This window comes from Stylophora pistillata, chromosome 4 (assembly GCF_964205215.1).
Source record: "Stylophora pistillata chromosome 4, jaStyPist1.2, whole genome shotgun sequence".
In the NCBI taxonomy this organism is placed as follows: domain Eukaryota; kingdom Metazoa; phylum Cnidaria; class Anthozoa; order Scleractinia; family Pocilloporidae; genus Stylophora; species Stylophora pistillata.
The window spans coordinates 40,665,304-40,679,777 of NC_142522.1; the positions used below are offsets into that span (position 1 = coordinate 40,665,304).

The 14,474-nt window shown below is 41.4% G+C and overlaps 3 protein-coding genes across 3 annotated transcripts; all 3 read left to right on the plus strand.

The window, feature by feature from the left end:
* Nucleotides 1–3,881: 3,881 nt before the first annotated feature.
* On the plus strand, nucleotides 3,882–6,935 carry LOC148733735 (uncharacterized). The gene is made up of 2 exons (XM_088758916.1): nucleotides 3,882–5,113; nucleotides 6,832–6,935. The coding sequence occupies exon 1, from the start codon at nucleotides 3,897–3,899 to the stop codon at nucleotides 5,100–5,102; it is 1,206 nt and encodes a 401-aa protein (XP_088615042.1). The 5' UTR covers nucleotides 3,882–3,896; the 3' UTR covers nucleotides 5,103–5,113; nucleotides 6,832–6,935.
* Nucleotides 5,120–8,022, plus strand: LOC148733736 (uncharacterized). Its single transcript, XM_088758028.1, has 2 exons — nucleotides 5,120–6,797; nucleotides 6,971–8,022. The coding sequence occupies exons 1-2, from the start codon at nucleotides 5,120–5,122 to the stop codon at nucleotides 8,020–8,022; spliced, it is 2,730 nt and encodes a 909-aa protein (XP_088614154.1).
* A 2,766-nt stretch (nucleotides 8,023–10,788) lies between these two features.
* LOC111330041 (putative RNA helicase mov-10-B.1) lies at nucleotides 10,789–13,270 on the plus strand. Its single transcript, XM_022934829.2, has 5 exons — nucleotides 10,789–11,054; nucleotides 11,442–11,636; nucleotides 12,015–12,103; nucleotides 12,282–12,397; nucleotides 12,834–13,270. The coding sequence occupies exons 1-5, from the start codon at nucleotides 10,830–10,832 to the stop codon at nucleotides 12,902–12,904; spliced, it is 696 nt and encodes a 231-aa protein (XP_022790564.2). The 5' UTR covers nucleotides 10,789–10,829; the 3' UTR covers nucleotides 12,905–13,270.
* The last annotated feature ends 1,204 nt before the right edge of the window (nucleotides 13,271–14,474 follow it).

Genomic DNA, 14,474 nt, shown 5'->3' on the forward strand with positions numbered 1-14,474 from the left:
TTTATTAATCCGTTTATTGACATTTAATTAGTAACTGACCACGTGATTTACAGCCCATTGCGTAATCGCTTAAGGCTGACCTTTGAGTTAATGTGACATTTTTCCGTAACACGCGCTCGATTGAGAGCGATCAGTCCTTTTTCTACCTCGCTACCTGAAGTGTCCTGAGAGAATTTTGCTAACCTGTTTCTTGGTACAGGAGTTTTGATTGGATTGCGGCACAGAAGTGAGTAGTGTGTTTGTAATCAGTTGGAATTTTAGTTTCATCATTTCGTTTCGCAGCATGAAATTGTCAGGAGGGGGGTAAATAGGGGTATGCAAGTCCGCCGATCCGCTACGATTTGATAACCAAATCCGTCAGTCCCTTTAAAAAAATTGTTAAATCCGAATCCGTTCGCTACTTGCCTTGTAAAAAGGTGAAAAACACACCTTGAACTGTTGTGTGTTAGCTAGGCAATCGCTTTCCCATCGAGCGAATTGCAATCGGTAGGGTACAGTGTCACGGATAAGGCCCGGGGGAAACTCCCATATGAAACAAACGGGGATGCTCGTCGGAAATTTTAAAATTAACCCCTAAAAGAGACCATCTGGGCGTGGCTTAAGCAAACTTTGACCCCTAAAAGAGACCGCTCATGTTCATGCATTGTCTCTTTGGCACTTGGTAAAATAGAAAACTAGTTAATGTTGAGGTAATACGGTAAACAAAACAAGTTAAAAAGAAAATTTTACTTGTGTTTCTCTTCGCGTAATTCTGTATTTCTTCGCGGAACCCTAAACGAGACCTTGGCGGCTTAAAATATTGGCGCCTTGCCTGGAACACCCTAAGCGAGACCAAAATCCAAAATTTACACCCCTAAGGGAGACGAAGAGCATCCCCGCCTGTTTCGTATGGGAGTCCTCCCTCCCCCCCCCCCCCCCCCGGGATAAGGGCGCGAACACAGCAGACGTCCCAGTGCTACTATTTCCCTGATGCGTGACATGAATATGAATATGAATATGAAAATAGTTTATATCTGACCACTTGCAGCCCAGAGGCTGAATTACGGGTACAGTGTAAGGTTGAGAACAGACGTCAGCATATCAGGCGCCTCTGGCAGCCGCTTCAGTCTATCGATCTCACCTTCCCACCCATCCCACCCCAGGGGAGGACATCCATCACACAGCAATCTCGTGTGTGGGAAATTAACGTCTCCTACCCCAACCCTGCAGGAGACGGGACCTCCATTTATTCGTCCCTATCCGAGAAGACACGCAGAGAGTCTCGTCCGTGACAAAAAAAATACACATACTCAGAAAACAACGCATTTCTGACGATCGTTCAGATCCACAATCCGAACTTCCTCACAAGCAAAATCCAAAATCCGGACCTAAAAAATTGACGAAATTGCGAACCGTTGCAATTTCAGAATCCTCAAATCCGTTAAAATTTTGCTCTAAATCCGAAATCCGGGCAAAATAATTCTCAGAATCCGCCGATCCGTTAGCCTATTCACCCCCTTCTGTCAGGAATCGCTTGCTGTTAGATCGCTCAGGAATTATGTATTATTTTCAGTAGATCGAATAAAAACCAATGGATTCTACGATTCCGTGTCCAATCAATTACTCGTGGACCATTTTCCTCCGCGTAATGGAGGACAGGAGAAAAGCAATGGATAACAAGGAATGTGTAGCGGTCTTATCAACGGACATGAGCAAAGCATTCGACTCGCTACATCATACCCTCATGACTAAGAAACCTGAGGCCTGCGGATTCTCTGACGTGTCCTTAGATCTAATGCGTTCCTACTTCATTGAGCGAAAGAACTGCGTCAAAATCAATGGAGTGACAAGCACGTGGAAAGAACAGCTAAGGGGCTGCCCGCAAGGTTCACTGCTTGGTCCCGTTGCTGTAGAACATTTTGCAAAATAATGACTTACCTCTGAGCGTACGAACCAGTAACCTGTTCATGTATGCTGATGACAATCAGGTCTATCAAAGTGGACCTAATGTCACAGCTATAATCTCTGAACTCACAAATGAAGCGAAAAATGTATCACATTGGTATAGGGAAAACCTCCTCCATGCAAACCCGAAAAAGTGTCAAGTTTTAGTAATGACGCTTCGAAACGTTGACAAGGAAGCAAAGGACGAATGTATTCTTGACATCGATAATCAAAAACTCAAACCAACGGCTAATTTAAGAATTTTTGGAGTAAATATAAATGATAAGTTCAGTTTTACTGAACACATAAGAGACATCTGCAAAAAAGTGAGTAAAAACATAGGGGTACTAGCAAGATGACGCAATCTAATCTCAAGCAAGACCAAACTTCAACTTTATCTAACAGCAATTCTTCCTCAGTTGACGTATTGCCAAACTGTATGGCATTTTTGTAAGTAATCCGATAGGAGAAAATTAGAGAGGCTGCAAGAACGCACTCTAAGAGTAATTTTGCAACTGTAGGACGGATACTTACGAGGACCTTCTACGACGTGCAAAGTTACTCTCTCCCTACAATAGGAGGCTTCAAGAGATTGTGATCTTAATGTACAAAGTTAGAAATGGCTTAGCCCCCGACTACATAGGTGAACTTTTCAATTTTAAAAACAAAGTGCTCTCCCTTAGAAATGCAGATTTCGATATAACTCGCTACTCAACAGTGAGATACGGAAAACACTCTATTAGATATCTGGGCCAATATCTTTGGTCCAGACTATCCCCTACTGATCGACAGCAACCCTCACTGGACAATTTTGTGACGGAACATTAGAAAGAAAGACTTGACTTCTCTTATTGAGGGCACATGCAGCTAAATATCAGATTATCGTTGAAATAAGTGACACTTAAATAAATGAATAGTTTACATTTAAGAATTTCTTTATAAACCGTTTTTACCTTTACAAAAGATTGTAAGTTTTAAAGTAGTTCCGTGTGATGTTCCTATTTTTAATTCTATTTTTATTTGGAATGTTCTTTTAGTGTCCACAATTAGCTTAGATTTAGCTAAATACTCTGACACTTAAATAAAGTTCATTCATTCATTCATTTATTCTAGAAAGTTCCATTAAAAGTTCTCAATGAGTCAGCATGACTAAAGCCTGGTTCACATATGATCGCAGACGATCGCAGGCCATCGCGCTCGATCGTGCGGCACTGCAAGCGCCATGATACCATGACAACCAGTTGTTTATCAACTTTTACACGTGTGTGTGTGTGTTTTGACAAGATGGAAGGATGGTGAAATTGACGCGGAACAGTTTATGGAACAAATTAGAAAATACGATAGTTTGTTCAATCGCTTTAAGACTTTACGCATCCCGAAGCGACGTTTCTTCTTTGACCTAGCAGCGATTCTCCGTTTAAGTAGAGTCAACAGAAACAGCTGTTAACACCTATTAAAAGTTCAGAGTCCTCGGCGTCTATGATCGCTGCGATCGGCTGCGATCATGTATGAACACGCGATTCGCGATATCCGGTTGAGTGGTTTCAGCGATCGTGCGATCTACCTACGATCGTCTGCGATCGTCTGCGACTATATGTGAACCAGGCTTGAACGTTCTAGAAACTTCTTCAATTCTAGTTTTAGCAACTACGTAACACAACGTACTCTCCATAACAACAGCGAGAATTTCCAGCAGATGCATTTGTGAGTTCTCAACTGAATTCTATCAGTCATCACCGCAGAGATTCCACGAGATCACTACGCATGCGCATAACTAGTCATTCTGCTACGCTTACGCTCCGCCATTACATGTGCGACTGGTCAAGCGAATCAAAATCCAAGAATATCTTCACCATCCTACCTCCTTTACAGACAATCTATAAACCTCTACGTAAGGCGTTGCCTTACAAGGATAATTTGGTTGTTTTGCGAGGCAAAACTGTATTTAAAGCGTTTTATCGCTGTCTACCGATATGAATTCAGAGGGATCAACGCTGAGCACGTTTGACATAATTGTAGAGGAAAATTGTCCCACGGCGCCGCCGGGGAAACAAGGGAGTGATGCTCCAACAGGCAAAACTCCCAATGCTGGTACAAGGAGAGAAAAACAACCAGCCTTAAAGGTCTCTAAGGTCAAAAAGGCTTCAAAGTCAGCAGAGACCATAACATCAAACACGATGATCAACGAGGAATCATCCAAAACGTCAAAAGGATTTGACGAACTCAGCCACAAAATTGACCAACTCACGGCAGTTGTAGATAATTTCGCTCCCGTTATTGCCGAACTAAAGGCGGCTTATGATGCCGGCTTAAATGAGGACTCGCCTGACGATAGCGAGGACGATAATGGAGTCGTGGGGGAACCCCCGGCAAAAATGAGTAGGTCAAGCTCAGACAATGATAAACCCGTCGCGGACGGTTTAGTTGATGTACTTGTTCAGGAAGTCACTGAAGATGAACAAACTGGCAAAGCATTAAACGAGAAAATTGCACAAGTTCTTGATAATATCTTAGCTTCAGGACTGAGCGAGCACGTGTTGACGAAACGCAAAGAGGATATAAAACGGCCCGAAAATTGTAAACTACTGCGGGTCACAAAGGTCAACACTGAAATATGGGATATTGCCCAGAAAACCACACGTAGTATGGATGCTAGAATCCAGAAAATGCAAGAAACCCTGATTAAGGGTCTAACTCCACTTGCCTACCTAACAGGGAAGGTAGGTGAGACAGTGGAAAACCAGGCTCCACTGCCAGCCCCAGAAGAGATATGGGAAAGCCTTACAAGGTCTGTGTTGCTGATTGCCGCTGCCAATCATGACCTCAATATGTGTCGTCGAGATCTTTTCAAGGTTGATTTGGATACAAACTACAAAACTATATGCAGTAGCAAAGAACCTGTCGGTTCAGAATTGTTTGACGACGATTTGACAGAGCGACTGAAAACTGTCAAAGAGAGCAAAAAGGCAGCTCAACAACTCACAAAACAAAAGTATGGAGAGTCTTCTTCTAAAAGCACAAGTAACTCCAGGAGGAATTTTTTATCGCATCGCAGGGGGCGTGCCAATCAAGGACGCTCCCACAGAAGGGGACAATACAGCTACCCCCACAACTACTATCAAAAAGAAGTCAAAAGCTATCAGTCGACAAAGGCGACCAAACCACAGAAACAAAAATAGATGTGTCAAATGTGAGTATGACAGAGATTGAGGGAAATGGTGTGCCTCATTCCTCTGAAAATTTGACTGGAGCAGGGGACCCAGCCACCAAAGTGGCAGGTCGAATCCAAAATTTTTTCCAAAAATGGAGAGAGCTCACTCAGGACTCCTCCATATTATCTGCTATCTCTGGATACAAAATAGAATTTTTAGTACAACCTGTGCAGTTTTCTGTACCGGGGCCAATCAGATTTTCAGCTGAGGAAAGCTCGAATATTGATTTACAACTTACTCAGTTCCTTGACAAGGGAATCATAAAAGAAAGTCATCATGAACATGGACAGGTTATCTCAAATATATTTTTAAGGCCAAAGAAAGATGGTACATGCCGTATGATTTTAAACCTCAAAGAATTAAACAAGTTTGTGGTTTTTCACCATTTTAAGATGGATTCAATTCACACCTGCACCCAATTAATGAGACCAGGGTGCTACATGGCCTCAATAGACCTACGAGATGCATACTTCTCTATACCAGTCCATAGGGAACACCAAAAATATTTAAAATTCTATTGGAACAACACATTGTACCAATTTACCTGTTTGGCCCAGGGCCTTTCGTCTGCCCCACGCCTTTTTACAAAAATTATGAAACCAGTTTTTGCTGCACTCAGGAGAATGGGGCACATCTCGAGTGGATACCTTGATGATTCATTTCTAGTTGGATACACATTTGATGAATGCCAACGTAATGTAAATGACACCCTTATCCTGCTTGAAGATTTGGGTTTTTTGCCACATAAAGAAAAATCTGTGACATCACCTACCCAAACAATTCACCACCTGGGTTTCATACTTAACTCCAGGGACATGACTATATCCATTTCAGATGAGAAATATCAAAAACTCAAAGGGGTAGCTCATGGGATATTGGAACAACACATGCCCACCATAAGGGAGGTTGCACAGCTTATTGGCATGATGGTCTCCTCCCTGCCAGGAGTTGATTATGGTGAATTGTACTTCCGCCAGATAGAAATAGAAAAGGCTGCTGCCTTGAAGTCTACTCATGGTGATTTTGACTCGCCCATGCAATTCTCCGGGAGAGCAAAATCTGATATTTTGTGGTGGATATCTAATGCCTTCATATCAAAAAGAAAAATTGATAGGGGGAAAATCTCACAAACCCTATATACCGATGCAACTACCCAAGGTTGGGGTGCAAGCCTGGATGGCAATACTACTGGGGGAAGGTGGTCAGCCTCAGAATCCCACTATCACATAAACTACCTTGAACTCAAGGCAGTCTACCTTGGGCTTCAAGCTCTATGTAAAAATCTAAACCAGACTCATATCAAAGTGTTGACCGACAACACGACTGCTGTGGCTTATATCCGTAACATGGGGGGCTCCCATTCCCTGCCATGCAATCAAATGGCAAGGGAAATATGGGAGTGGTGTATCCCACGGGGAGTCTGGATTACAGTGAGTCACATCCCGGGGAAGGATAACATTGTAGCCGACAGGGCGTCCAGGATTTTTGATGACTCAACTGAATGGAAACTAGATTCAAATATTTTCAGAGAGGTCACAAGAATTTTGGGACAGCCAAACATTGACATGTTTGCCTCAAGACTGAATTGTCAGATTACCCCCTACGTTTCATGGTTCTCTGACCCAAATGCACTTGCTGTTGATGCATTTACAATTGAGTGGAGTAATTATTTTGTATATGCTTTTCCTCCTTTTAGTGTCTTGCCACACACACTGCAGAAGATTGAGAGGGAAAAGTCACTTGCAATCTTAATTGCCCCAAATTGGCCATCCCAACCCTGGTACCCCAAGCTCCTGCGTCTGTTGATCAAGAGACCCATTCTACTGCCTCCACAGAAGACCAATGTCCACTTGCCCTTCAAGAGGGACAAACCTCATCCTCTTGGGGTGAAGCTCAAACTGATGGCCTGTCTTTTGTCAGGAGATCCCTTGCAAACAAAGGCTTTTCAGCAGCAGTACAGGCAACGATCTGTAACTCCTGGAGATCAAATACACAGAAACAATACAACACATACTTGGCAAAATGGGAACTGTTTACAGGTAAACGGGGTGTGGATCCCCTTTCTCCACCTGTAGGCATAGTCTTAGACTTTTTACAGGAACTTTATGACAGCGGCCTAGGATACAGCTGCATCAATACTGCAAGGAGTGCATTGTCTACTTTCCTAATTCTGGAAAACAATGTTACTATTGGAGCACACCCTCTTGTTCAGCGTTTCATTAGAGGGGTTTTCCAGGCTCGACCTGCACTGCCCAGGTATACGTCCATGTGGGACACTTCAATTATCCTTCGATATCTTCAAACACTTCATCCACTAACGGATCTTAGTTTGAAAAACCTTACATACAAATTGATCATGATGTGTGCACTCGTAACAGGTCAACGCTGTCAGACAATCCATCTAATGAGCCTTAAGAATATGCATATGGATGAGGACAAATCTTATTTATTTTACATTGACCAACTCGTAAAACAATCTGCACCAGGTAGGGAACAGCCTGTACTCACCATACCCAGATTCACCTCAGATGAGGAATTGTGTGTGGCCTCAACGCTTGAGGAATACCTGAGTAGGACACAAGACCTACGGGATGGGGAAAATCAGTTGTTTATCAGTGTTATACGGCCATATAAGAAAGTGTCAAAAGAGACCATATCCAGATGGATTAAAGAAGTTATGGCACTCTCAGGCGTAGACACTACAATGTTTACACCACATAGCACACGAGCAGCTTCTACCAGCAAAGTGTTCAACAAGGTCCCCTTACAAACAATAATGAAATCTGCTAGCTGGAGGAGTGACTGTGTGTTCAACAAGTTTTATGACAAACCAATAGCAAGGTCAAGCGAAAATAGTTTTGGACACGCTCTTCTGTCTGTAGTGTGAACACTTGTATATTTTTTACTGTCAGAACCCATTATGTTGTTGTCCTCTAATCCATATAGCGATTAGACTCACTCATTTTCAACTGGAGAGTTATCTTGTGAAATGTTAACATTTGTTCTGTTATGCAGTTACTTTGTCACAAGTCAGAGTTGGAACTCTAGTTATTTTTATGGGGGATGCATGTTTATCTCACCACCACCCCCACATTATGCAATCAGTTTTGGATGTTATGTTGGTGTTATACTCAGCTTAAATTCAGTGCTTGATTAAAGCAAACTTGATATTCTCCAGGGATGTCTCCCTTGTAGAATTGTGGATAATCAGAGTGACCACATGACTTTAAAGTCTCGTGGAATCTCTGCGGTGATGACTGATAGAATTATAAAATTAAACGAGACTTACCTGGAAGTTGAAGTTTGATTGGGATTCTATCAGTCATCACAGAGCAGAGATTACACGCCCACCCTTCATGGTACCTGAATCCTCCCTGCACAGTGGAGTGCACCTTTGTCATTGTTGCATATAGACCCTCATGTGGCCACTCATAGTATCCTTTTAAAAATGACTAGTTATGCGCATGCGTAGTGATCTCGTGTAATCTCTGCTCTGTGATGACTGATAGAATCCCAATCAAACTTCAACTTCCAGGTAAGTCTCGTTTAATTTTATAATTATTATTCCTGTTGTTGATACGGTAAATCAGATCTCTTTTGACTGTAAAATACCAGACAGATTTGGCGGGAAATGCCTACAGTCGAATGATCACGTGGAATTGCAAAAATTCATTCAAGTATAGCCGAGCTTGATACCAAGATTTGGGAATTTGGAAAGAATAATGGTTATATAAGTTAGTTTCTGTCTTACTACCCTCCTTTAGCAGCTTTGTCTCCGCCCTCTTCTTTAAATGAGTATTGCACCAACAGCAGTGTTATTGAAAAAGTATTGAATGGTCCTTGGGTTTGGGTATTGTATACATGTACCTGAGGGTTATTTTTAATTTCATCTATACCCTCTTGGGTAGTGTATACCTGAGGGTTACTTTTAATCCTTTCTATACCCTCTTGGGTAGTGTATACCTGATGGTTCCTTTTAATCTTTTCTATACCCTCCTGGGTAGTGTACACCGGTGAGTTACTTTTCCTTCCACAGTAGACGGAGAAATAGCCAAACGGCATGATGCATTGATTAGGGATCATGAATGTGTTGAGGTACAGCTTATCAATGTAGAAGGAAAATAGTCGTAACCTGAACATTACTCTATGCGTAACCTAAACATATTTATGCGTGACATAACCCCATTTCAAAATAGTTATGTCACGCGTAAAATATTTCTCGCTTTGCATATTTTTCTGCCTGTTTCCTCGACGCTTTACCGCGTGGTTTGTGGGCGCAAATCCGTAGATGTAATTTCTTACGAAATGTAAGATTGCGTTTCGGTATATAAACTGGTACTGCCGTTCCGAAATCGCTGCATTTAGAAGGTCATAATAAGAACACAGGTAACCCAGGCTCACTGTTTGTGTCACGTGCATATGGTTAAAGTGCACCTAAACCCAAAACATTTTTTCGCTTAACGAAATAAGCGTATTTTTTGGAGTACATTTGTGCAAAAAAATTTTTATTTGCTCAAATCTTCAATTTTCTGTGCCCAGTCAAAATACGGAAAATCGGCCGCCATCTTGCCCCACGACCGAGTTTGAAGAGGAATGGCTCTAGCGGGTAATGTGACGTCAAATCGAGAGGACGAAAGTTTGCATTTCACACATTTTTAACTTGTTTGGGAAGGTTGCAGTCAATATTGTCCGAAACTATGCCGACTAAGTGTGTTGTAGAAGGATGTAGCAACGTACGAAATTTGCAAGAGGGTATCACGCTTCATACATTCCTCATACAACACACCTAATCGGCATATTTCGGACAATATCGACGACAACCTTCCCAAATAAGTGAAAATGTGTGAAATGCAGACTTTCGTGTTCTCGATTTGACGATTTTACAAGGAGCGAAAGCTTCGTTCCAAATAAGTCACATACTCTCTTAACGTTTGTCTCGTATTCACAGAAGCTTCTCTTTTGGAACGGCTGATGACTTCATGTCCTGCCTACGATCGTGGAGCTGGAGGGAATTATAATTCAAATCTGTTGACAAAACTTGTGAACAATTACCGTTCACACAGAGCCATTATCGAGATTCCCAAACAGCTGTTTTATGAAAACGAGCTGAATGAATGCGCTAGAGATTTCAGGTAAAAAAATATTCGCATTTTTTTTTTAAAAAAGAAACCTGATTTTCCAAAACCATAGCAACTGAGAAAATAGCTACTTTTTGTAACACTATCTAAATTGAAATGTAACTGATGATAAGTAATACCTTATTAATGAACGGCCCGTAACACGGGCAGACTTTCATGTGATTTGGACAGGGATACCCATTGGAGAGCTTTCTTAGGTTCAAAAGCATACTCATCTATACACGACTCGTGCTTTACTTGACCCCACAAAAACACCACTTTAAAAATAACTGATAAATATTAGTCTTAGGGGGGCACAAGTGAGACCAAAGATCCTTGATTTTCCCCTAACGTGATGAACAGCAAACTCATCATCTGCCTGTGGGAGTCCCTGCTCTCCTTGAGTACGCAGATGATGATATAAATGCGGTGTTAATTCAGCTGTTGTCTGACAAAGTTTCATCCTCTGATGAAAACCTCGAGCTCTTCCTCTCTCTCCGCCACTTTCCCACGTTAACCAAACCGGAATGTAGACCACTGTTCAGTAAATATTCTCCTGTTTTCTCCAAGAGATGTGATGGTAGGCTGGGAAGAGCTTCCAAATAAGAACTTCCCGATAATTTTCCATCCTGTGTTTGGTAAGGATGAAAGAGAAGGCAGCAGCCCTTCATTCTTTAACGTGGCTGAGGTGGAAACTATTGAGCGATATCTGAGGAAACTGTTGGACGACAATGTGAGGAGCAGAGGACTAAAGCACTTGAGACCTGAGATGATTGGGGTGATATCACCTTACAAAGGACAAGTAAGTGAAAGTGTGGATCTTATCGTCTACGAGTCCCATTCTTGCCTTTTCTGTCTCCTTAAGGGTCTGTGTACAGTGAAAGCTCGTGAAACAATTAAACAACCCACTTATTGCCCCGAACAAACTTAGAGTCCCCTCATTCCTGTTATTAGTGATCCAGTTGTATCGTCTCTTGGCCTGAATTCATTCATACTCTTTTGTTAGAGGTGACTGCTAACTAAGGCTTCGTCATGCAACAAATCAAGCTCAATGTTTTAGTGATCAGAGCTCATCTCTTATTTGGATGATTCCCCCTCCTAGGTCCGTCCAGCATCCTGGCAAATCTGTAAAACTGGGTGAAATACTCTGAATCGTTCTTACTAATCGGAATTCTTATCCCATGGCAAGGTGCAAAAGATCCAGAAAATGATCCAGAAAATGATCGAAAAAAAACGCTTTAGTGGCGAGATCAAAGTTGGCAGCGTGGAAGAGTTTCAGGGGCAAGAAAGAAGAGTAATCATCTTGTCAACAGTTAGAAGCACCAAGAAAGAATATCTGGAGGTGGACAAGGACTTCCACCTCGGATTCCTTAACAATCCCAAGGTAGAATCTCTATTAATCGTTTGGTACTGACTTCCCGTCATCTACAGGGGCTGGAGTTTTGTATATTGTAAATGGGAGAAATTATGAACTGGCTTCATTGTTATAGCCGCTGCGGTTAAAAGCTCTTTTGGAGAATAAGAAACGGCTTGTTAAACCCACGTTTACGATTATGATACATTTCCGTTTGCCATCCAGTCCTGAGGGTTTATCATTTTGGAATATTCCCTAACCAGAAATGAAAATGTGTCATACTCTAAGAAGCTTGGAGGTTGACGAAAGGGTAGTTCATAAATCATTTGTGAGAAACTCAGGTATCCCACAACCCTCCAGCAAATGTGAGGGATATTTCATAAGTAATATTTTACCCTTTTTCCTCAGAGATTCAACGTGGCCATAACTCGTGCCCAGGCTCTCTTGATTCTGATAGGGAACCCGGACATGCTCTGCCTGGACGAGAACTGGAAAACGTGAGTGGAACAGATTGCATTGATAACAACTTTGAGAAAATAAAATCGTAGTAAATGAATGAGCCAGATACAGCTTTGTGAATATCAGTCACTAATGACCTTTGCAATTTTTTTAACTGTGTTGGTTCTGTGCTCTGTGCTGCGGGAGCAAATCTTACATAAACTCCTTTTTTCCTAGTTTTATAAATTACTGTCGTGCAAACAACGCTACTGTTGACGTAGAAAGGAAAGAGAAGGTGGAAGACATTGCAGACACTCTAAGAAGACTCAAACTCTTCTCTGCAGCATCATCAGGTGAACAGCTGCTGAACTGTTATAATCTTGCTGTAAAAAAAGAAACGGATAAACTGCCAACTATCATGTCTGCATTGTTTATTTCTTTCTTTATTGGTTAGACTTTATTCTAATGAATATCAATAATAGCCACCACTAGCCACCTCCACTTCAGTGAGTAGTTGTTAAATGCTCGAGTTAAGATGTCAATCGGTTTTTCAAGAGCGCGAGAAAAAAAGGAACAAAGAAAAAATCTGAGACCTCCAAGAAAATAAAAACAGAACTCAGAATTCGCAGACGAACTCTCAACGATTGAGTTACAGAGAACTAAACAGTGAACAAGGCCATTAAAAGGTTATAAAATTTAACGAGCTTCAACAATAATGATATTTGTTTTATCCCATGTTGCGCGTTTTGCTTCTCATACTAATAACCGTTACACATTATTCTTTTTTAGAATACGACGAAGACTCGGAAATTAGCCAGCGTCAGCTTCAAGAACACCCAGAGTGGACAAGGCACGAATAAATATCGCGCTGTTCCAGTCTCCAGCTGCACTAGAATCTTGTTATCTTGTAACGATCTTTTCAACAAATTAACTTTCGGTAACTTTTTACTTTTACCGTGTTCAATTTTGTAGCTTAGGATTTGCAATTGGGACAAATGGCATTGCTGCACACTTTGCCCTTGCATTACTGGTCAGTGAGTAAGTAGTCTAAAATGACAAAAGGTGTCTAACTCACAGAACCTCAGGCGTGCCACTTACTGAGTGTTTCTGTTGCATCTAAAAACTTGCACTTAGAAGTTCTAGACACCGTATCATTATCAAGAAAACTTACTCATTCAGAACGATAAAATCCATAACTTATCAATAAACATATTCCAGCAAAGGCATCCTTGAAATCATGTTTTCCTTTGGCCACCAGTCTGGTTGTTCATATTGACAAACAGTCTTTTAATAGCTTCCTTCAACAACTGTTTAAGAAACTGCAAATTGAGCAGATTTAATTGTTGTTTTCTGCAACATATTGAATGGAGTAATTGTAATAGAGCCTTCGATGTAGCACAATAAATTTTATCCATGTTATGATCTATTACCCTACTCAAAGCAATGCAAAAAAAAGAAACGATGTAGCACAATAAATTTTATCCATGTTATGATCTATTACCCTACTCAAAGCAATGTAAAAGTTTGAGGGTCAAAGTTTTAAAATTGCATGATGGTTTAAAGTGTAATTTCACAACGTTGGCCCGAAATTGTCAGTGGGCTCTCTTGGGATAGCTTTCCAAACAGTTGATCACTCCCAACAACAGCATCTCTTACTACTATACTACCTAGTCCCTATCTATATATTTACAAAGTATTCCGGAACATTTCTGAAGCTTACAACCTAACTATTTTAATACTAACCTCATTGAGCTAACCGCCTCCCGGTTAGCTCAATGGATAGAGCGCTGGACTGTTGTGCGCGAGGTCGAGGGTTCGAGCCCCGGCCGGACCAACACTCAGGGTCTTAAAATAATTGAGAAGAATATGCGACCTTTCTATAACATCAAGAAATGATTAGATATTCTAGCCTTCTCGGATAGAGACAAATAAATGGAGGTCCCGTCTCATGCAGGGTTAGGGGCAGGAGACGTTAATTAACCCACGCAGGAAATTACTGTGTGATGGATATCCACCCCTGGGGTGGGATGGGTGGGTAACAAGACCCCCCGTTGATACCAGTGTTTACTACACTGAAGGGGCTATCCTCTATAAATATAGATCATTTTAGATGTCTACTATTACATACGTCATAAAAACAAAACTCGACAAAAAGTTGTAGAGAGTTCCTTAAAAACATCCTAGAAATTTCCTTGAAATCATTTTTAGTCACTCTCCATAACAGTGTAGAGTGACATGCTGCTTGCAACAGTCTGAACGCTTTACTAAGGTATGCATCTCACGCCAATCAGGTTGCCGCATCAGGGTATGAATCTCACACTAGTCATATCACAGAATTTTAATATCTCGCTCCAATCATAGCGTTTGGGCATCGTTTTCTCGACAATGATGTCATGGAATGATCAGAGAGCTGCGCATAAAGACATTAAT